The 22,412-nt window shown below is 42.1% G+C and overlaps 1 protein-coding gene across 1 annotated transcript in view; it reads right to left on the bottom strand.

Annotated features, from left to right (window-relative positions):
• LOC125779098 (uncharacterized) overlaps positions 1-21,819 on the bottom strand; it is a 39,049-nt gene extending 17,230 nt beyond the window's left edge. The window contains exons 1-3 of the mRNA XM_049459567.1: positions 18,096-21,819; positions 17,546-18,041; positions 739-17,475 (exon numbers count right to left, since the gene is read on the bottom strand). Of these exons, the coding sequence (XP_049315524.1) occupies positions 15,158-17,475; positions 17,546-18,041; positions 18,096-18,635 (3,354 nt within the window). The 5' untranslated portion in view covers positions 18,636-21,819 and the 3' untranslated portion in view covers positions 739-15,157. The remainder of the gene's footprint in view (positions 1-738; positions 17,476-17,545; positions 18,042-18,095) is intronic.
• Between the last annotated feature and the right edge of the window lie 593 nt (positions 21,820-22,412).

Raw genomic sequence — 22,412 nt, 5'->3', positions numbered from 1 at the left:
TGTGCTGACTTGACATTCCTCAGCATCAACTACCCGGCATATCTTAGATAAACATATCAAATACTAACAGTGGTATTTGATTTCATTTTTAAGGAATTTAAAATATGATTGCTTGCTTATGCATATTATATATTTATGCATGTTAATATGTATGTAACTATGTAGTTGAATCTGAAGATTCAACTTACATTTTATACGAATAAAAAATACTTAGAAAATACTTGTCTTTTTTGGTATATCGACAAGTTTGAAAGTGGTGGAGTCGTTTGACGACGCAACTGGCGCGTAATTGCTATTCGAACTTCTTCATGGTCGGGCAATGGGACGTCTGCTCCATCGTCATCGATTGGGGAATCGGGTTCGCCTTCTCCTGGCGTTGTACGTAAACTGCCATCCAGCAGGCTGGAGAAGTATTCCCTCCATAATTTAAGTATGCTCTGGGCATCGGTGACTAGATCACCTTTGGGGGTTCTACAAGAGTATGCTCCGGTCTTAAACCTTCTTTTTGTAGGATTTTCGAGCATTACCCCTGTCGGCCAGCTTATCAAGCTCTTCGTACTCACGCATTTTGGCCTCTTTCTTTTTCTGTCTACAAATGCGTCTCGCTTCCCTCTTCAACTCTCGGTATCTATCCCAACCCGCACGTGTTGTGGTCGATCGTAACGTTGCGAGGTAGGCAGCCTGTTTTCTCTTCGCTGCCACACAGCACTCCTCGTCGTACCAGCTGTTCTTTTGCACTTTCCGAAAACCAATGGTTTCGGTTGCAGCTGTACGTAAGGAGTTTGAAATGCCGTCCCACAGTTCCCTTATACCGAGTTGTTGGCGAGTGCTCTCAGAAAGCAGGAGCGCAAGCCGAGTGGAAAATCGTTCGGCTGTCTGTTGTGATTGCAGCTTCTCGACGTCGAACCTTCCTTGTGTTTGTTGACGTGCGTTTTTTGCTGCGCAGAGGCGGGTGCGAATCTTAGCTGCAACAAGATAGTGGTCCGAGTCGATGTTAGGACCTCGGAGCGCACGCACATCTCAAACACTGTAGACGTGTCTTCCGTCTATCACTACGTGATCGATCTGGTTGGTAGTTTTTCGATCCGAAGACAGCCAGGTAGCTTGATGAATCTTCTTATGCTGGAATCTAGTACTACAGATAATCATATTTCGAGCCCCGGCGAAGTCGATCAGCCTCAACCCATTTGGGGATGTTTCATCGTTGAGGCTGAATTTACCGACCATAGTGCCAAAGATGCCTTCTTTGCCCAACCTGGCGTTAAAATCGCCAAGCACGATTTTGACATCGTGGGGGGGCAGCTCTCATAAGTGCGCTCCAAGCGCTCATAAAAGGTATCTTTGATCACATCGTCCTTCTCTTCCGTCGGGGCGTGGGCATAAATCAGCGATCAGCTTGCTTTGATGAGGATTGTGGCTAAACGTTCATCCACCAGAGTGAATGATAATACTCGGCGACGGAGTTTCTCTCCCACCTCGAATTCCACACCAATCTTGCGCTCCTTTATATGGCCACTGTAGTAAATGTCACAAGGACCTACTCGTAACTGTCCATGTCCCGTCCATCGCATTTCTTGGACGGCGGTGATGTCAGCCTTTATTTTCACGAGGACATCAACCAGCTGGGCAGCGGCACCTTCCCAATTAAGGTACCGGACATTCCAGGTGCATGCGCTCAAATCATAGTCTTTAATTCGTTTGCTATGGTCGTCATCAAAAGAGGGGTCTCTCATCCGAGGCTGTTGGTGGTTTTTCATTGGAGGGTTTTTACGTGGCAGGTCCCCAACCCAGCGCACAATCCTATGCAGGAGATGTTTCGCTTTCTCACCTTAGCTCGCCTCCAAACGGATGTTCTTAGGCTACCCAGAGGATACTTGGTCAAAAACCGGAAGTCGTGAGCTGCTTGAGTCATATGTAAAAAAAATTGTTTCTGGCCACTCCCAAGTGAATGGCGATCAGAGAACTTCCCTCACTTGCGTGAACTTCTACACATGACTCCTTCCTCCACCAAGTGAGAATAGGTTAAATTAAAATTTTATTTGAGAAAAGCATCTGTTCTGTTTTATTAGGGTTAACACCTAGTCCGTTGTTCGTGGTTTATAAGTGTAACCTTTGTACTGCTCTTTCTATAATCTCACTAACTGTGGAAAGAAAAATATCGGATACCATCAACACTATGTCGTCTGCATATGCTACTATTTTAACTTCTTCTCCATTGAGTCTAAGTAACTAGTATTACATTCAGCGCCAACGCCGATAAAAGAGAGGAAAGGACCCCTCCTTGAGAAGTGCCTCTGCTTACGAAGCTTGTTCATGTCACTGAACTTTTTGACGCTGGGCGTGCTTGAGTTGCTTAATAATTACCGCAATAAAGCAACCCTGTTACTAACTTGATATTCTGTTGCTGATGCTCAGCTGATACTCTGATGATACTTTGCTGCAATATTGCAGTAATGATTTCGCGTAGAGCCTGTTGCTTCGAAATATAGAAAAATATTAACAAAAGAAGATATAGAAGAAATCGTTTTTTGCTAAAAGAGTACTGCAAAAAAGAAACGTGATAACAGTAAAAAACTTTTTAAGAAGTATTGGATTTTATCCAGTTGATATGTTCTTCTCCTCTTTATTGGCGTAGTCACCGCTTATGCAGTTGTAGCCGAGTTTATAACAGTGCGCCAGTCCTTCTTCCTTTTGGCTGTATAGCGCCAGTTGGAGATTGCAAATCTAACCAGATCGTTTACCACCTGGTCTTTCCAACGGAGTGAAGTTATTCCTCTACCTCTGCTTCTCCAGACAGGTACAGATGTTGTCATCGTCCATGCCACTGCACCATATAGCAGATGATGATTTCTCATCGTATCAGCTGTCATTTTCTAAAAGCCAAAGGTTTCATTTGCAGCTTTACGTAAAAAACTTTAAATACCGTCCTACAGTTCCCTTCTACCGAGTTGCTGACGAGTGCTCTCATAGAGCAGCAGTGCAAGTCCAGTAGAAAATCGTTTGGCTATCTGTTGTGATTTTTGCTTCACAGAGGCATGTGCTTCGACCTCGGAGCGTACGCGTACGCATATCTAAAATACTGGAGTGTCTTCCTTCTATCACAACATGATCGATCTGTTTGGTGACTTTTCCACCAGAGACCGCCAGCTCTCTTAGCGCTCCAAGCGCTTATATGAGACATCTTTGGTCACTTCATCCTTTTCTTCATTCGGGACGTGGGATATCTTGAAGAACTTCACTTTGATGCGGATTTTGGCTTGAAGTTCATCCACCGCGATGAATGGCAGAACTCGGCTATGAAATATAACACGTACCTACTCGTCTCCTTGTCCCGATCATCGCACTTCTTGGACAACGGTGATGTCATCCTTTAGTTTTACGAGGACATCAACCAGCTGGACAACGCTATCTTTTCAATTAGGGGATCGGACATTCAAAGGGCATGCCCTTAAATCGTCTTTCTTCTGGGGAAGAATGATTCGCTGATTGTATGTAAGGTACCTAAATGAAATCGAGGGAACTTTTTTTTGAGTATGTGGCATATTAGTAGTATGTGGGATGAGTAAAAATAGATAAAATCTGGTCTGCACTACCCCCTTCTCAAATATATTCAATATAAAATTTTCGGTTGCACCCGAACTTAGGTCTTCCTTACTTGTTTTATTTTAATATATTGCATTATTATAATTAATCATGCATTTTTATTAATTTTCATTCATAAAATCACTTTAAATAAGTTTGTCCGGTTTTTGAGACCAAATGCTCCTATGTGCGATGGCGAAAATTAGTGATTTGAAGGTGGAACAACTAAAGAGGTTGCTACGGGAAAGTCAATTAGCGACGACAGGCACGCGAGATCAGTTGTTGCAACGTCTTAGCGCATATGAGGAGTCCGACGAGGTGGACATCCAAGAAATCAACATTACGGAGGAGTCATCTGAGATATCAACGGTGGCACAACTGCAGCAGGAGATGAAGCAGTTACGCGAAATGATGGTACAGCTACTAGTTAAAAGCACAAAATAACGGCACTGGTACAGCCTGCACGCAAGAGGGACAAACGGTACAAAACTCGCAGCTAGTAACGATAGCGCAGTCGCAGTCAACGGCGGCGCAGGCGTTCAAAGTCACGCCACTGACACTATTTCAACGAACGACGACAGCACAGTGTCAACTAACAACAACGTTACAACACGCATTCAAAGCAACGGGAATATTTCTGCGAACGGGAATATTTCCACGAATGGGAATATGCGACACGCGTCAGTAAAAGAAATTGCAAACACCCTGCCGGAATTTGATCCAACAAATAAGGCAAGCATTACGGTAGAGCAATTTATTGACAGAGTCGATAGAGTAGTGGAAGCATATAGATGGGACGAGAAATTTTAATTGCTGGCTATTTATACACGATTAAGAGGAGTTGCACGTATGTCGTTGGAAAGAAAATTTTCCAGTCCCGAACGTTCATGTAGCCGTTTCGATAATTTTGGTCACTCGATTTGAATAGTGGGTACTATCAGATCGAAATGACACCCGATAATCGGAAGTACACTGCTTTCATTACAACGGACGGCCTATATGAGTTGAAACGCACGCGAAAGAAGTTCAAAGTTATCACTGATTGTAACGCTCTACGAACAACCATGGCGAAACGAGAGCTCATACCACGCATTGGCCGATGGTGGTTGAGAATCCAAGAATTCGACATTGAAATTCAACATCGACTAGGTGCTCGTATGGCCCATCTCGATGCGGTGAGCCGTGCACCTTATGAAGGGGCACACGAAGTAGATACCGCTGATCTCAAAATTTCCAAGATTATTACCGACAAGGCAGATTGGTTGTTTAGAGTGCAACTACACGACGAAAAAATAAGAAACATCGTTAATGAAACCAGAATATCCCGACTACGTTGTTGAACTGAGACGCTTATATCGGAAATACGATAATAAACTACTGTGGGTTGTTCCGAAGCAATTAAGGTTCCAAACACTCTACGAATACCACGATAAGGCAGGTCATATGAGCGTTGACAAAACAGTAAAACGAATTCTGAATCTCTTCTGGTTTCCTCGAATGCGCAATTACTTAAAGAGCTACATCAACTCATGTGTGGGTTGTGAATAAATAAATTGAATTAAATAAAATCCCTGCCGGACGACGTGAGGGTCGATATTACAACGACCGTTTGCGACAATGCACATTGATCATTTGGGTCCGTTCCCAAAAAGTTCAAAACGCAACGAGCATGTGTTGGTAATTGTAGATTCATTTACCAAATTCACAATTCTACAAGCAGTCAAGAGTACCGCAAACAAACTCTGTAATTCCGGTATTGCTCGCGATCTCGAGCTATTTGGTAATGCATGAACGTATCATATCCGACGAGGAAAGGCCTTCACTTCAAAAGCGTTCCAAAAGTTTTGCAATGAAAACAACGTCAAACATATTCTCAACGCAGTGCGTACGCCACGCGCTAACGGACACGCTGAACGAGCTAACCGCGTCATCCTATCCATGCTATTACCTTCTACTGATGACAAAAGACTACGCCAAATACAATGGACATACATAATAACATCCCGAATAAAACCACCGGTTGGACACCATTCCGACTACTTTATGGGTACATGCCACGAGACATCCTGCAGAATCAACTTATCCAGGCACTCCAAGACGCTGATGGTGACCTGATCAACGACACCGACCTACAGCAACTACGAGTCGACACTGCTCAACAAATAAACGACGTAAAAGCCCAAGCCAAGAAGCTATGTATACGGCGCAAAGCATAATCAACCGAAGACGTACAACGAAGGTGATCTCGTCTTGACTAAAAAAGAACTAATCAGCTCCGGTACATCACGTAAATTAGAACCACGATTCAGAGGACCGTTCATTATCACCAAAGCCCTGGCAAATGATCGGTAAGTAATTGAAGACTTACCTCATGCCGAACGAACACACCGTCATTACAAAGCCGTATTTGCATCAGATCAATTTAAAACTTGGTGCATGCTACTACCAAATGATCCAGACGACGAAGATGAGAGCACCATGGGCGAGGGCGCCACATTGGGTCATTGTAACCGATGGCAACTCTGTTTCCCAACAAGTGTCAGATAAAATGAAGCAAGTGGCAGCAACAAAAGGGCACAGTCAGAAAGCAACCGTCAGCAAGTGAACAACATAAAATAGCGAGTAAGCAGTGGTTTGAGAACGTTTCATAAAATGTCATAAAGTTTCATAAATTTTAATAGTTTTATTTTTAAATTGTTTGACTGTTAATTATGTATAACGAGTACACACGGGGCTCCCTCCTCTAATTACCTGCTTTTAGTGCCGCTTGACTATCGCTAAGTAAGGCTGCGCTCATTGCGAAAGTTGCGTTGGAGGTTCATCTCTATGCATCGACTTATGGCAAAAACTTCTGCTTGAAAAATGCTCGAAATCCCTCCATAGGTTTGAAGAGCTTCAAGTGCTACCATCGGACAAGTGCGCATTGCACCCGACATACAGTTACTTGCAAGTCATTGCAGCTTCGATAGTTGGAGCTCTACCAAAGTCTGCGAAGGGGTGAACAACCCCCTAACAATCCCAGGCCTGCAGCGCCATGATTTTCTCGCCAGCCGATGGCACACCATCACTTCTTTTGTTGCCTTGACAAAAGTCAGGTGAACATGCTGCTTCCACCGCAGAGTGGAATCCAGCGTGAGACTAAGATATCTGATTATGTTGGTCATATCTATCTCTATAATTACAATGTCGTCCACGTACCCTTAGCAGAGGATCTTATTGTCAGTTAGCAATACTAGACGCTCGTCCACGACAAGTCTCCATGGCGTTAGGATAGCACTCCCTTCTGTGGGCAGCTCTTTGTTGTACCAAAACGAATCCTTGTATCTCCGACTGTGGCTTCAGCTATTCTGGTGCGCAGTATGGCCTCTTTTCATCTGCGCACCGGCGCTACTACATTCCTTTTCACCAGTGCCTTGGCTACGCTCTTGTAAGACATGTTGTCAAGAGCACCTTTGATGTCTAGGAAAGCGTAGAACATCATTTCTTCTCCTTCCTGCGAATTCTCTATATCCAAGGTTAGCTGATACAGAGCAGTATTGCTTAATCTGCCTGCTCTGTAAGCATGCTGATTCACATGCAGGCATGCAGTTTTCAGAGTCTTCCAGAAGAAAGTTGGACAAATTGGCCTGAAAGATTTTGCCAGTGAATAGTTCTTTCTTCCTACTTTAGGTATGAAAATCCCCTTCGCGACCCTCCGTATTTCAGGGATGTACGCCAGTGCGGGCCTAGCCCTCATCAGCCGAACAAGGTATGACAGTTGAACCTGCTCTTCCTGTTGTTAGAGTGCTGAAAAGATGCCGTCCTCTCCCAGAGAATTGAATTTTTCGAACAAAGCCATAGCCCATTTGATCGATTACCCAATAAGAGCTAGATGGCTTGTGTTTGACTACGGGTAGACAATGATCTTCCCGATTTTTTTACGGGAAGTGCGCCCGCGGAAAATCCGTAGCTCTTTCTTCCACGTAGGTCGTATACATCCCATCTCATGCTAATACTGTGTCAGTTTTGACTCTGGCCACTGCGTATTCCAAAAGGTATCCCAGTTTGCGTTTATAATTCTATGATCCGAAAAAGAGGGCTCCGTTGACATCCATATTGTGACGAAGGTGGGTTCACCACCCATATCTTCTATGGCTAAGTTACTAATAATTATGTATTCTAAAAGAGACTCACCTCAAGTGTTGCACTTCGTATTGTCTCATTCAGTTTGGTGGGCGTTCGCATCACATCCTAAGATCAGGGGCAGCTGGTGTCGCTTGCAGTGACTCACCAGTCTATCCACAGTCTCTGGAAGTTGTGCGGATGCCTCTCGCGAAAAATAACTTGAAGCCAGGACGAAGTCTGCTCCTTCGCTGTCCCTGGCTTGCACTGCTACTAGATCCTGTGTCAGGAACTCTGAAATACAAAAGAAGTCAATGTTGTTCCTGACAGCTACACATGTTCTAGCTCTCGCTTTACAGATCCCAGATTACCTTGTTGGCATCCGAATTGAAGCTTATAACCTCCTCTTTGTAGACCTATGGCCCTTGGATCAGCAGGATGTCCCGATTATCCGGATTACTCGCTATGACAGCCGAGGCTGCCGCCGCGTGGTGCGAGTTCACCTGGGCAACTTCCATGTTGACGGTCACTACAGGATCGGCTCAATGAGGAACCAGTCCAATGAGGGGTTTCCCCCGGGTAATTGAGAGGCATCACAGCCATTTGGATGCCTTTTGGAGAATCCGAATATCTGCGACGTCTCTCTTCCACCTGGGAGGGATTTGGTGCGGAGGGTTGGCCTCCAGCTGCCTTCATGTTATTGGCCTTCAGCCTTTTAGAACTGGGGGGCTCCTTTCACAGGATTTTCCCACTCTTCCGTTTCGCGGTTTATGACTGGGTAGTTGAAGGTGTTCTCTGCCGGTCGGAGTTGCGTTCGTACGCGGTTTTGCCTCTACGCTCCTTCGCAAGGTAGACATTATTTCCCCTGGTCCTGTTCCTCGCCAGTACCTCCGTCACCTAAAGAGTCTTCCTCTGCCAGAGGTATCGCAGGGCCCACTTCAAGCTGACACCACTTTTTCCCTTCCTATGAGGGTCATCGTGTCCGGTGGGTTCTCGTTTTGGTGGGAGAGGGTCGTTTCGCGGATCCGTTGCCTTATTTGAGTTTATCGTTATCTTTTGTTGGCTGTTTTTGTTTTTCATCCTTGTCTAACGACCCGTGGTTCAACACGGTGAGCTGTCGGGTCTACATTTTTATAAGGAAAGGGAGATCCGTCACGCATGAGCCCCACGGCGCGGTAAGACCGCCCTTACTTCACAATGCGGCCCGGTGTTAAGAAGGCTCCGTTCGAAAACAGCCGAATTAATCTCCTGGCTGCAAATCATCCAATGGGCATGTGAGTCGAATAATACCTCGGAGTAGGAGGTGGTAGCTCTTGTTCGCCGCACACATGCAGCTTATGACAACCCTCAAGAGAGATGCCATGGCGCACCACTCATGAAGGTTGGAGACATGAGTGCATTGCAGTGAAGCCCCTGCATCACGACAAGGTGCCTACCATTCGTAGAGTTCCCAAGGATGCCAAAGCTAATGGCTCTCAAGGTGCAGATGCGATGGGTACGACAGGCGATGATGGCCAAATGACCATGGAGAAGGACGCAAGTCTCTCGGACATAGCGAGTTCTGGGGGCGGTTCCTCAATAGGCGAATCCGTCCTTAGCCTCGAACAGCTGTTAGACGAAGTGTAGGTCGAGCACGACATGGGTATTGAACTAGCGCTTCTGTAGGAGAGTCAGAAGGATGAGATTCTTTCAGATTAGCTTTCAATATGCGAAGGCGGCTTCTGCCAATTTACAAAATAAAGCAAAAGTGGAGTACGACGACGGATATTTCTCGTTAATTTCGTAATGCCGTACGACGATGATGTGGAACTACCTCCCCTATTGTTGAGGAAGACCTTCTCCGAAGGCGTCAGATCCGGCGTCATATTGAGTTCAGTCTAGTCGGTGAATGTCCGCATAGAAAGTCTTTTAGAAATCCTAGGAATACAAACTGGGTAGGGATAGACTTGTTGGTCAGAACGGTAGACGGATGGGTCGAAGTCTTCAGTTCGGCGTGTAAAACTGCACTGGAGAGTTCCTGTCCACAGAAAAAACCGAAGGTCAGAGGGAAACCACTCTGGTGTACTATAGAACTCTCGGAAATCAGAGCATTTTGCAGACGTTTATTCAATAAGGCCCGTAGGAGTGGTTCAACCGACGACTGGACTTGCAATAGTTAACCGAGTTAAAAAAGGCAAACAGGACCTCATGGAAAACCTTCTGCGAAAAAGTGGAGGGCTGTCTAAAGTTCTTTGGGTTCAGGCGTATTCTCGCAAAGAATCCTGTTTCCTCGGGATATCTTAAAGACGCAAATGGGAAGTGGACTTTAAGTAGTAAAGATAAACTTCATATACTCCTTGATGCTCACTTCCCGACCAATACGTCCTCGGGAGGGATATTTTTCGAAGTGCTGCAGGATGATTGTGCGGCCTTTGTTGACCTTTTGGATGAACGACACTTGAGCTGGGCGATCGATTCGTTCAAACCATTCAAGTCCCCGGGACCGCATGGCATAATGCATCTTAGGTGTCATGTAGCTGTTTATGTGAACTGCATTAGACTGGCTTACATCCCAGGGGCCTGGAAAGGAGTCAGAGTTACGTTCATCCCGGAGGTTAGTAGGGGTTCCCAGGTTACGGCCAAGGACTTTAGGTCTATAAGCCTCTCTTTTCTACAAAAAAAAAATCTGAAGAGACTGATGAACTGGTACATAAGGAGCGCAACATGCTTATTAAAGGGTTGTAGGGTTAAGGATTTCGCTGCTGGGACCTTCCTTCATATTAATGGAGCTTTTAATAACGTGCTGCCAAAAGGAGTCTTTACTGCTCTGGACGGTCTTGGGAGTGAATAAAAACTCAAACACCTCATTATCAGTCTTCTGTGCGGCAGAGTGATTAAAACGGAAAGGGGCAACGCACGCGTTTGAGGGAATGTGGGTAGCAGAACTTCACAAGGTGGAGTTTTCTCTCCTCTTCTATGGATTCTGGTCGTTAACAACCTACTTAAAAACTTGAGAAGCGTGGCTGCCGGACGATGTAGCACTTATGATCAAAGGAAGGTTCCTGACCACCGTGTATGAAATGATGCAGGGGTGGGTATCTCAGCGTCGTAACAAATTGGGCGGTCAGAAGTTGTCTCGCCATTAACCCAAGTAAAGCCGAAATAAGAATTCAGTGACCGAAATAAGAATTCAGTGGTATCGCTGCCGCAAATGGGAGACATCCGTCTACAACAGGTAGATACAGTGCAATATCTAAGTCCTATCCTGGATAAGAAGCTTTCATGGAAGTCAAATATCTAAAAAAGAGCAAAACAAGATATTGATTGCCTTATACTGCTATATAGGAGACATTGGCGAAAGTTGGGGTCTTTCACCAAAAGTGTCTTCCAACCATGGCACTTAACGCCATCTTGCACATAGTGCCCGTGACATCGTTGGAAGATAGGGAGAGGAGCACTGAGCTTATTTACGGATGGGCCAAGGCTTTGGGGAAAGATTTGTGGAAGGGTTACTGTCAGAAGTTCTACTGCTAGATAGCTGGGCTTCGCGGAAGCTAGGCCAGAGTTGGGCCACCATCGATAAATGCGCTGTGGCAAAAGCCTTTTGACCCAAGATCGATTGCAGGAAAAATATATTGATCTCTTTGCCCTGAGTAAGTTTAGCCTCTCCCTAGTTGTAGGGTTTTTAACAGATCATTGCCCAATTGGCGTCAATACTGTAAGATTAGGAATCTTACCAGACGCCATCAGCAGAAGCTTTATGGAAAGGTCAAGAGTTGAATACTTGGGAGCGCATACCTTCAGACACCCCACCCAACTGGCGGGAGTGGAAAGTAAAGGTAAGCGTTTTGCTAATTTATAAGTTTGAACACAGGAATTCTTCTTTCCTATGGCTTAACAAAGGACCACATATAGCATTCTACATGCGGTCTTCGATCAGTCCTCTAACCTAACCAGAGTAGAATCACTTTTATTTTGTGAAATATGATTTATCCTTTGTTGTTTCAGTCCCGTATACTTTGTAGTGCCAGTATTTGGCATTTTGATGGTCTGATTCGAAGGTGGTGCCTAAGGAGAGAAACTTCTATTTGGTTACTGGATAGATTGTCTGAATCGGGCTGAACTGTCAATGTCCATTCGTTGAGATGGCTCCCGCTTAGGGAATGACATCTGTCTTATGTCTGTTAAAAAATGAATTTCTACCCAGGTGTAGATTTGTATTGTCCGAGTCTAAACTCTTTTACAGCCGTCGTTCAACCCTATGAGCTCTTTCCTTCAAACTTTTTACAAAATTATTGGTGAATTGAAAGTGTTCATGTTTAAACTCAATTTATTGAGCTATGGTGAACGCTGATGGCAGTTCATTTGAATGTGCCGCAAAAATAATGTCATTTAAGGGTTTATTTGTATCTGGAATAATTACTCTTAGTACATCTGTTCTGATTTTTTTGTTAAGAGCAGCCAAGGTGCTCTTGTGTGTCATTATAATTATATTAATGAGAAGCGTCAGCTTACGCTTAATTTGAGAATGCCTAACACTTGATAATGTTTCGAACTTCCCTCGTACTTTTCAAAAACTTTATAGGCTGTGTGAGGAGCGTTACGTCATGAGACGTATATTTCGTGCTTCCGTTTAAAGTCGGGTACTGACTTTACTATATCTAAAGCTTCGTTTGAACATTGTTGGTATTATTTCGGCATATCTTTACAATTGTACCTTGGGTACTGTTACATATGTTTTTTGAAATTTACTCTCTCTGTATATTTTTTAGCTTTTGCTCAAAACTTTGAAACTGATTTGCAGTGTTAACTGCAAACTCGATAAGAGCCCTAATTTACAACTCTCTGAACGATGTTTTGTTTGCTTGGCTTTGATTGGATCACCAATTTTCGTAATCATCTGGCTTTAAATGATTAGTTTTTATGGGTAAACCTGACAAACCGGACACTAGATCCTCTAGTTCACTGTCACTCATAGGATTATTAAATTTTGATAATTGAACAAGCACTCTGCGTACATTATTGAGTTTATATAAGTAACGTTGGTAAGTTTTGTTTTACATTTCACTTTCTTCTCGTAGCGGTGAATTCGAGTTCACTTTATTATTAAATTTGTATACACAATAAGTAAAAATTATTTTTTGTATGTAGCAGAGGGTTCTACTTTGTTCTATAGTACTGGTACTACTACTTACATACATACATAAATACTAAAACGAAAATATTTTTAAGTGATTCTACTTATCTACTCTATGGGTGGTAAAGCAACAATGATTATTAATGTATGCTGTGCTTTACACAATATTTGTAAACAAAGAAATGTTAATGATCCGTTCGTTGATGTAGTGGTAGCACTGAAATCAGTTGAAGAAAAACTCAATAGTTCAACAGCGGATTGTCGCTGAAAACAAAAAGCGTTTGCATTGCCATTATTGTATTTGCATTCCTAAATGCTATTTCTTCTTTACAGGCTTACGACGTTATAGGCCAGTCGTTTCTTCTTATTGCAAGGTGGTGCCAATTGGAGATTCCAAGCGAAGCCAGGTCCTTCTCCACCTGGTTTTTCCAACGGAGTGGAGGTTTTCCTCTCCCTCTGCTTCTCCCGGCGGGTACTGCGTCGAATACTTTCATAGCTGGAGTGTTTTTGTCCATTCGAACGACATGACCTAGCCGGCGTAACCGCTGCCATTTAATTCGCTGAACTATATTAATGTCGTCGTATATCTCATACAGTTCATCGTTCCATCGAATGGGATATTCGCCGTGGCCAACGCACAGAGGACCATAAATCATTCGTAGAACTTTTCTCTCGCCAACAAACAGTCGTGCCAGAAACACAATCAAATCAATTCAGTTCAGCATAGACAACATTGTTAATCAATTCGAGTAGCCGCCAGCGTCAACTGATCTGATGCAACACAAACAATCTGTTCTTCGGCAATCACGATCGAGTAAACGGTATGGCTGGTTTCGGTTCCAATCGTATCATGACAGTTTATAGCGGTGCGAGGATTGTTTGAATTGATGTGAAACTTTGGGTAAACTATAAGTAAATCCACGAGTAAATATTTGGGTTAATCTATAAGTACAGCGAACAACAACAATTTTCTGCTGGACTGATTTGAATCATGTGTGGGAAAAAATGTATCCGATTTGAAAATGTGCGCATGTTACAAATTTTCAACGTGTAAATAATGAAAATTCCATCAAGTACGTACATATGTATATGGAACTAGCTGTTACCCTGTGTGCCTCGCTACACCTAAATCGATTAAAACTCTTAAGGCTTTTTACTCTGTGTTTTATTTATTGTTGTAAAACTGTTACTTATTTATAAAACATATTGATATACAACATTCTTGGTTTTTCCACCTGGCGCGTAAATGAATAAGCACCTTGGTGTTCCCACTCTCGAGCATGCGACGAACAATTGGCCGTGGGAGAAGCATGGTTCTTCCAAATTGACGCCGCACACTTGAAACGTTTGCCCTTGCGATTTGTTGATGGTCATCGCAAAGGCAAGACGTACCGGGAACTGCAAGCGCTTAAATTCAAACGGCAAGTCCGTTGGAATCATGGGAATGCGTGGTAAGAGTACGACATCACCTGCTGCCTTGCCATTTAGTATTGTTGCTTCAATCAAATTTGGCCACAATTTTTTGACTGAAAGCTTTGTGCCATTACACAAAGTCGGTGGATTCAGATTTCGTAGAAGTATAATGGGTGAACCGACTTTCAGGACCAAACGATGCGGTGGCAGACCGGGGGGATCCAAAGAATTCAAGAACTCATTTGGATAATTGACTACTTCATCTTGATTCAAAACGCTATCAATCGATGTATATGTGTAGCTTCTCCTGGCAGTTTTTCTTGAATGGCAAAATTGATTTCGTTGACGTGTACATTTTTCGGTGCCAATATTGCGCGTTCACTTAAATAATCGTGGCGTTGATAGCATTCAACAATATTCGGAAATACACTTTCAATCAATTCTTCTTTCGATTGTAAAAGTGTACAAAAGTTGTTCGGCAATGTGATCAAACCGGTATCATCGATTGGTATTTTGCCTTCGCCAATGTCCAACAACTGCTTCGAAAACGCCGCTGCGGATCGATCATTTTGCAATTGGACTCGCATGTTGATGGTAAGAGTCAGCCTTTGAACATGTCTCCACAAAACTGACGACTTTAAACATGCGTTTATTTCGTCGGCAGGAGTTGATCGAGGAATGACTGGCAAAGTTTGCCGAAAATCGCCGGATAATAAGACTAATGCTCCGCCAAAAAGTTGTTGGTTTTGGCGTAAATCTTGCATTGTTCTATTGAATGCTTCTAATGACTTTTTGTTAGCCATTGGGCACTCGTCCCATAGAACTATTCCAGCTCCTTGCAAAACTTTTGCCATTGCTGAATTCCTCGATATGTTGCATGTTGGTGTTTCAACGACTTGGATGTTCAACGGTAATTTCAACGCAGAATGTGCTGTTCGGCCGCCATCAAGTAGAGTAGCAGCGATGCTTGACGAAGCAATTGCCAGCGCAATTTTCTGCTGTGACCGTATAGTAGCAAGAATCAAAGAGATCAAAAACGTTTTCCCTGTACCACCGGGCGCCCATTCCACACTGCCAATTGGTACTGAAAATGCTTAGCATTCTCAGGGCGCTGATCAACGCATTGATTTGATCCGCTGTGCTTTTGAGCGCCGTGGAGTAAGGTTGTCGACAACAGGTACCCACGTAAAACACACCGGACGTTGTACCACCGGGCGCATCCAGAAAGAAAAATCCACCGGCGTTATTGTCAACCGCTTGTATAATCTTATCATAAGCATTTTTCTGCTGAATATTTAATTTGGTAATGTTAGCTTGTATGAAAGCACGCAATTCATTGCAATCGTATTGTTGTTCACGTTGAAGCTCATGGTCAAGCATATCAATCACTGAACGATTGGGCGCAGTTATGCCAAGTTGCGCTAATGCCTTATTCGCAATTGTAAGGCACAGATCTTCAACCAATATCAAAGCATCATTATACATTTGTAATGTATATAGCAAGTCTGCGTCCGATGCTCGATTACGCGCCAAAACTAATAAGTCCTCGGTCATGCAGTCTTTGTACTTATTCCACAGTTCTTGCGGATTTGACGGAAGGCATGTAGATATTATTATTGCGAATAATACGCGTATTTGTTTTGGATGAGATGTGAGTGATGCGTCATGAAGTGCGGTGTCCCAATGCATATCATCTTCTAACAAATGCAATCGCTGACATGCTTCACGATACGTCGCACACAACTGACCGTCAACAGTTTTCAAATCATCAAATGATCTTGGTCCGCGCACGTTGACTAATAGCAGACGCAAATAGAAACATTCGGCGTTGTTCGGATGGACGGTGTAAATGCGTCCTATGGCATCGGTTTTACGGACATTTGGATAACCGTCAACACGCTCCCCTTGCTTTCGTCGTTGAAATGTTTTCGATGATGGATTCCAAGTGAAATATTGTGGTATTTCGGAATATAGCAATGTTCTTGCAAATTCATCGGTTTCACACAACTCGAAAAAGGTAGTTAGTGTTGTCCGCGGTGGTCGTGCTGCGCTCTGTTGTACATTGTCTGCAGTGAAATAAACGCGTTGACCATTTTCGAGATGAACTGCCAAATGAAGAACAACGGGATGCCGGTCGTGTATTGGAAACGATAAAATGCGCCATACCGCTTCGTTGCTGCTTATATAACGGCCCATTTGGTATTGCTGAATTTCATCGATTGTCTGATAATCAGCTACTCCAAAAACTGCCATATCACTGCCCTTATTTACGTATTTGCAGATGTATTTAATCGATTTGACAGAGTTGCAATATTCTACATTTATGTGCGCTTCGAAAATTTTTGACAACAATGGTGAATACGGCACGACCCAACGATTATCAACATCAACGTCTTGATCCCGAACTTTTATGACCGTTGAATTACCACCATCTTCAGCGGATCGACGCCGATATAATGGATATACGTCATTTCCAGTGATTGTATCATCAACTAAAGCTCTAGGATAGCGCTTTGAACACTTATTGTCAATCATGCATGGTGACGTTGGATTAATAGCGCCGCAAGGGCTGTGGATCATGTTTTTTGTTACAACGTCGAACAATTGTGGGTCGATTGCTTCAGCTGGAATTTCCGCTGAGATGACTTTGTCAATCTGATCTGGTCGTATTTTGCGAACTAACCAAATCAAGATGTGTGCATGCGGTAATCCTCTTTTCTGCCTTTCGATCGAGTACATCCAGCATCGAACTTCTCCAAAAACACGAAGTTTCACAATTAAATCCATCATTGCTTTTTGCTTTTCGCTGAATACACGTGCTGTCAAGTCGTGACGATCAGTTGTTGATTGACCGGGGAACAAATGGTATTTGATGTCATTCCACTTGGGATTGCACGTGAACGTTATGAACAGATCCGGTCTGCCGTAATGGCGCACATACGACATCGCATCTTGCTCATACTCGTGCATATGGCGCGGACTGCCGATGTATGTGGCTGGCAATATTGTCAGACGTCCAATGCTATTCACATTTGCATCATTCATTACGGCGTCTCTCAAATGGATGTACTCTTCAGAACGCAATTTCGCTTGGTTGAATCGAATAAAGTTGACACGTTCGGTCTCGATTTTCGCATACATGTCAACCAAATACTGATGGAAAAGCTTGCGACATTTCAGGATGTAGTTATCTTCTTGCGGACGAATCATTATTCTGTACGAATAGAAGTTCATCGCACTCAGTTTTTTCGGTGTTTCTTGGCCTATAAATGAACAATACACAAAATATTGAATCGTAAGTAGCATTTCTTCTCAGAAATTGTACTTTTTTACCAGTAGTTGGATTTATCAATCGCATATTGATGTGATAGCCGTCATCACCTCTCCAGAATAATATCGGATATTGTAATGCATCATAACAACGGTGTAGCTCGGAAACACGCTGAAGTTGTTCGTTTCTACGGTGCAGTACAATATCTCGCGATTCAAACTGTTCGCCAACAATGACGATTGCCACCTCATCGATTGTTGGTGCGTTGAATCGTCTGGCATGCTGCCCCATCGGCATTTTGTCTGCTCTGATGACGATTCGATGGTTATCAGACGGCATGCGGTCCAATGCGATTTTGAACAATCGAATCAATTCATTGTGCTCATGGAGAAATCTTTGCAAATTTAGTACGATTTCTCGCCTTGTGCCGGTCGCAATTTCACATCGTTGATTTAGTTGGTCAGTTTCATTAACGATGAAATATATTTGCAAAAATTGATAGTCGGCATCGGCAAATGGTATGAGCGAGCCTGCTCGATGGTATATTTGTCCCTGAATCTGCAGAATAAAAATGTCAAATGTTTCACTGGAAATTCCATGCAAAGTAATCACCTTGAACGTCGGCATAAATGGATCTCTAATGATCTTTGTGGCACCAAAAGAAGTCATTTGAAAGCATGAATTGTACGCTTGTATGTTCTGCAAGAAATGCTTAGACGTCGGCGATTCTCCAGTGAGCAAGGAATGTAATGGTTCTGGTGGCGGTTCCAATGCAGGCAGTTTCACTTTGCCACTGGAGCAGCACATGCCAGCTGTTTCTCCTCGAAATTTCGCTGCATTGCAATGCGTACAAATAATATCCATTGCTCCAATGGCACCATGCAGGCTGTAGTCGCAGTCAGGATCGTAGTGAAAGCCAACATGTTCCATTTGATCGCGAAGGCGGACCGGAACTCGGCCTTGACGGTAATTTGGCCGTTGATTGTCGGCGAATTCAGCTCTAATCTGTGCACGCCGCTCTCTGTACACCGCTCTACCTCGGGCATTCACTTCAGCGCGCTGCTCTTCGTTTTGATTTCTTCTTAATATTGACATTCGACGTGAATCACTCGTATGCCTGCCAACCGTATTACGTTGGCGTAGTCGAGGCATTTTCTAGAGTATGCATATTTGAAGTACATAAATAAAAATGTAAAAATTAACCTAAAACTACATCTTAAACTACACACGCATATGCAATAAGACCCACCAACAGTGTATTTGCAAACCGCATGGAAGCACTAACGAAACAATAACAATACTCACGTGCTTTGTGTGTGTTGCACGGTCAGCAGAAAAACACAAAATCGGTTCGAATAAATGTAACAAATCGATGGAATTAAATCTGGAAAAAACACACAATGTTGAAACACTTTTTTTTACACACACCGCGCATTTTCAAGCGACAATCGAACCGCATGGCATCACATACGAAACAACAACAATACTCACTTGATTTGTGTTGTACGCAGAATGTTAATCACGTTGAAATCAGAGAAAAATACACACAATTTTAAAATATGTCAATAGAAAGAACAAAAAGGCAAATACGATCAACATGCGATGTCAATGTTTTTTATTAGTTGTAAACATCCGCCAGTTGTTTCTGTTTATTAGTAAAAGGCATTTGACAGGACTACCAATCTTGCGGCAAAACATTATTTCATTAGAAGTTGTGAACATCAACTAATATGAGCAGTCTTTTAAGCTCAAACTCGGTTCTATATTTCTCTCCGCGTAGTTCATATATCTGTCCTATTTTATTGAATATAGAAAAAATGAAAATCATGTCAATCGGTCGCTCCGTTTCATAACGGGGCATCTCGACAGGATAGAATTTATAGAATACTAACTGTCAAACGTATTGCTATTGCCATTGCCAAATCTGTATGTGGGCATTTGCTATCATAATACATATAATAATTTGCGCAAAAGTGTAGGGTAGGTAGGTTCGAGCTGATGTAGCGCATGCTTTGAGCTCTTGAAAAATTTATTTTATCACTTGCGAAATGACGTCGGGTAGGTAGCTGATGTAGCGCACGTTTTGAGCTTTTGAACTCCTTAAATCTTTTATGTGGAAAATAAAAAAAGGATCTTTATCCTTTCTTACAAATGTATTTCTGGAGAAAATAAGAAAAGGGGAAAGATCCTTTTTTTACAAATGTATTTCTGGGAAAAATAAAAAAAGGATAAATATCCTATTTTTTACAAATGTATTTGTGGGAAAAATAAGATAATACGAAAAGGAGAAAGATCCCTTTTTTACAAATGTTTTTCTAGGAAAAATAAGAATTCATATTTTTGGACTACTATATAATAATTGTGCTTAAGCATTCCTATATAAACAATGTAATATTTATTTTATATTCATTTGTGATTTTGCGCGCAATAGATGAGCATTACTTACGCCTCCTTTATACTACTCGCGAAGTTAAACGTATTTCTGAAAGCAAAACAATGTCGGAAGTAAAAAAGAAGAGACGGCAATACTGTGCGGAATACATTAAATTCGGATTCATTGAAAATCCCACAAACCCATCCTCGCCTTTGTGTCTTCTATGTCTAAAAACATTTTCGAATGAAGCAATGAAGCCTTCAAGACTGCAAGATCATTTGAATAAAATGCATCCAGATAAGAGAGACAAGAATGTAGCATATTTTCAAGACCTAGAGAAGAAGCATAATACTCAGCCAAGTGTAGCAAAACTATTTTCGGCGGCTGCTAAGCAAGATGACGACGGACTTCGAGCTTCGTACAATATCTCTTTGTTAATTGCTCAAAAAGGCAAACCACATAACATCGGAGAAGAGTTAATATTGCCAGCAATAAATGAAGTAATAACTACCGTGCTTCATAAACCGGCCGCAGATATTATCCGAAAAATTCATTTGAGTAATAATTCTGTGCAAAGACGAATTGATGAAATGGCTGAAAACATTGAAGAATCATTGTGCGATCACCTGAGGACAATTCTCATTTTCTCAATTCAGCTCGATGAGTCCACTTTACCAACTAATGAAGCATTGTTGTTGTCTTACGTGAGGTTTATTAAAGATGAGAAAATATGTGAAGAACTATTACTTGCTAGAAATTTAGAAACCGATACAAAAGGCGAAACCATATTCAATATATTGGAAAAGTTTTGCGATGAGAAAGAGATTCCTTTGAAAATATTATTTCAATTGCTACGGATGGCGCTCCGGCTATGATAGGGTGTCAGAAAGGCTTAATAGCTCACTTAAAAAATAAAATTACAGATGTACTTGGTGTACATTGCGTTATTTATAGACAACATTTAGTTGCTAGAAACTTAAGTGAAAAACTATTTCAATCACTGCAATATGTCATCAAAGCAGTCAATAAAATCCACAACAGCTCTTTGAATGATAGATTATTTCATCAGCTTTGTGTTACTAATGACGAGGATTTCAATCATTTGTTGTTTCATACTGAAGTTCGTTGGCTATCAAGAGGCAATTGTCTGACTCGATTCTACAACCTGGTTACCAACCAATGGTTACCAAGAATTTTGGCTACAAAAACCGATCTCGCAATTGTACCCTGGATTGTGGTCAATCGTTCAACGATTCTTGATAGCATTCCCATCGTCATATTTGTGTGAACGTGGATTTACTACTTACTAAAACTACTATCTACTAGCTTACTAAAAATAGAAATCGTTTGCTTGTTACCGAACGTGGCGACTTGCGACTGTTCTTGAGTAAATTGGAACCTGATATTAACTAACTTATTAAACAGCATCAGATTCATCCTTCACATTAGTTTTTATATATGAATCGATTATTTTAGTTTTAACTTTAATAAAAGATTCTCTGTTTTAATACTATAAAGTTGTGTTTCAATAATCATTCTTATTGGCAGGTGGAGCCTGTAAGAGTTAACTTGAGACCTAAGCGCCGTTGTATGTTACCTACTGCGCTCAGGTTTCAAGTTGCTGGTTATAGTAAAAGTTTCGTTTAGAATTCTCCGTTAACATACATATATAGGTCACAGCAATTAATTTGAAGTTATAGTGGTTTTTAAATAGGTGAAAAAAGGGGGGCGCTAAAAAAATATTTATTCTCAAAGTGGGCGGTAGACAAAATAAGTTTGGGAACCACTGGTTTAGGGGATGACATACAAACCGAACGCTGTCGATTGTTTCAATCATTGAAACATGAGTTTGCATCACTTTGGGTATTTTCTGCTGATGTGAACGTTCATAAACAAATCAGAGATAAGCTGATCGCTAGTGATTCAAAGTTGTTCTCTATCGCTGATTTGAAGACAAACGGTGCACTTCGTGTACATGAACCGAACTGACAGAATCAGACAGAGTAACGGATCAGTACTTATATCAGAACCAGCGAAAAACGCTACTGCCTTCTTTCCTTTTCCTTCCTTATCGCGCGAAATGTGTGCACAGTGGAGAACGTAGGAAAAACGCAGAAATCAGCCATCTTCGTTTGTTTTCATTTGAACATTGTTGCCATTGCTCAATGCGCATATACATATAGCTTTGAGCACATCTTTGTTTTCAATTACAATTTTTTACAATATAAAATATTAAAACTGAAAACAAACTATTAAAAATAGTTTATATATTTATAAATAATAGCATTGGACTCTGATTTTGAGTTATTTTAAGAAAATTTCAAACATATTGAACAGATTGAATTATAAAAGTTGATAATTACTGCAGTATATCGATATTGGCAACCCTGCGTTGTGAGAGAGCAATCAGCTGCCACGTTTCTGCGGCAAGAATCCAAATGTCGTGAATTCTCACGTTATCCCACGTCAAAGAGAGAAGGGAGTAGCGTTTTTCACTGTTCAGTTACATTGCGCGCCCATAAAATAGGTCATGTAAACAAAAATTTATTACTCGT

This window comes from Bactrocera dorsalis, chromosome 6, assembly GCF_023373825.1.
Source record: "Bactrocera dorsalis isolate Fly_Bdor chromosome 6, ASM2337382v1, whole genome shotgun sequence".
Lineage (NCBI taxonomy): Eukaryota > Metazoa > Arthropoda > Insecta > Diptera > Tephritidae > Bactrocera > Bactrocera dorsalis.
This window is presented reverse-complemented; position numbering and strand designations above follow the sequence as displayed.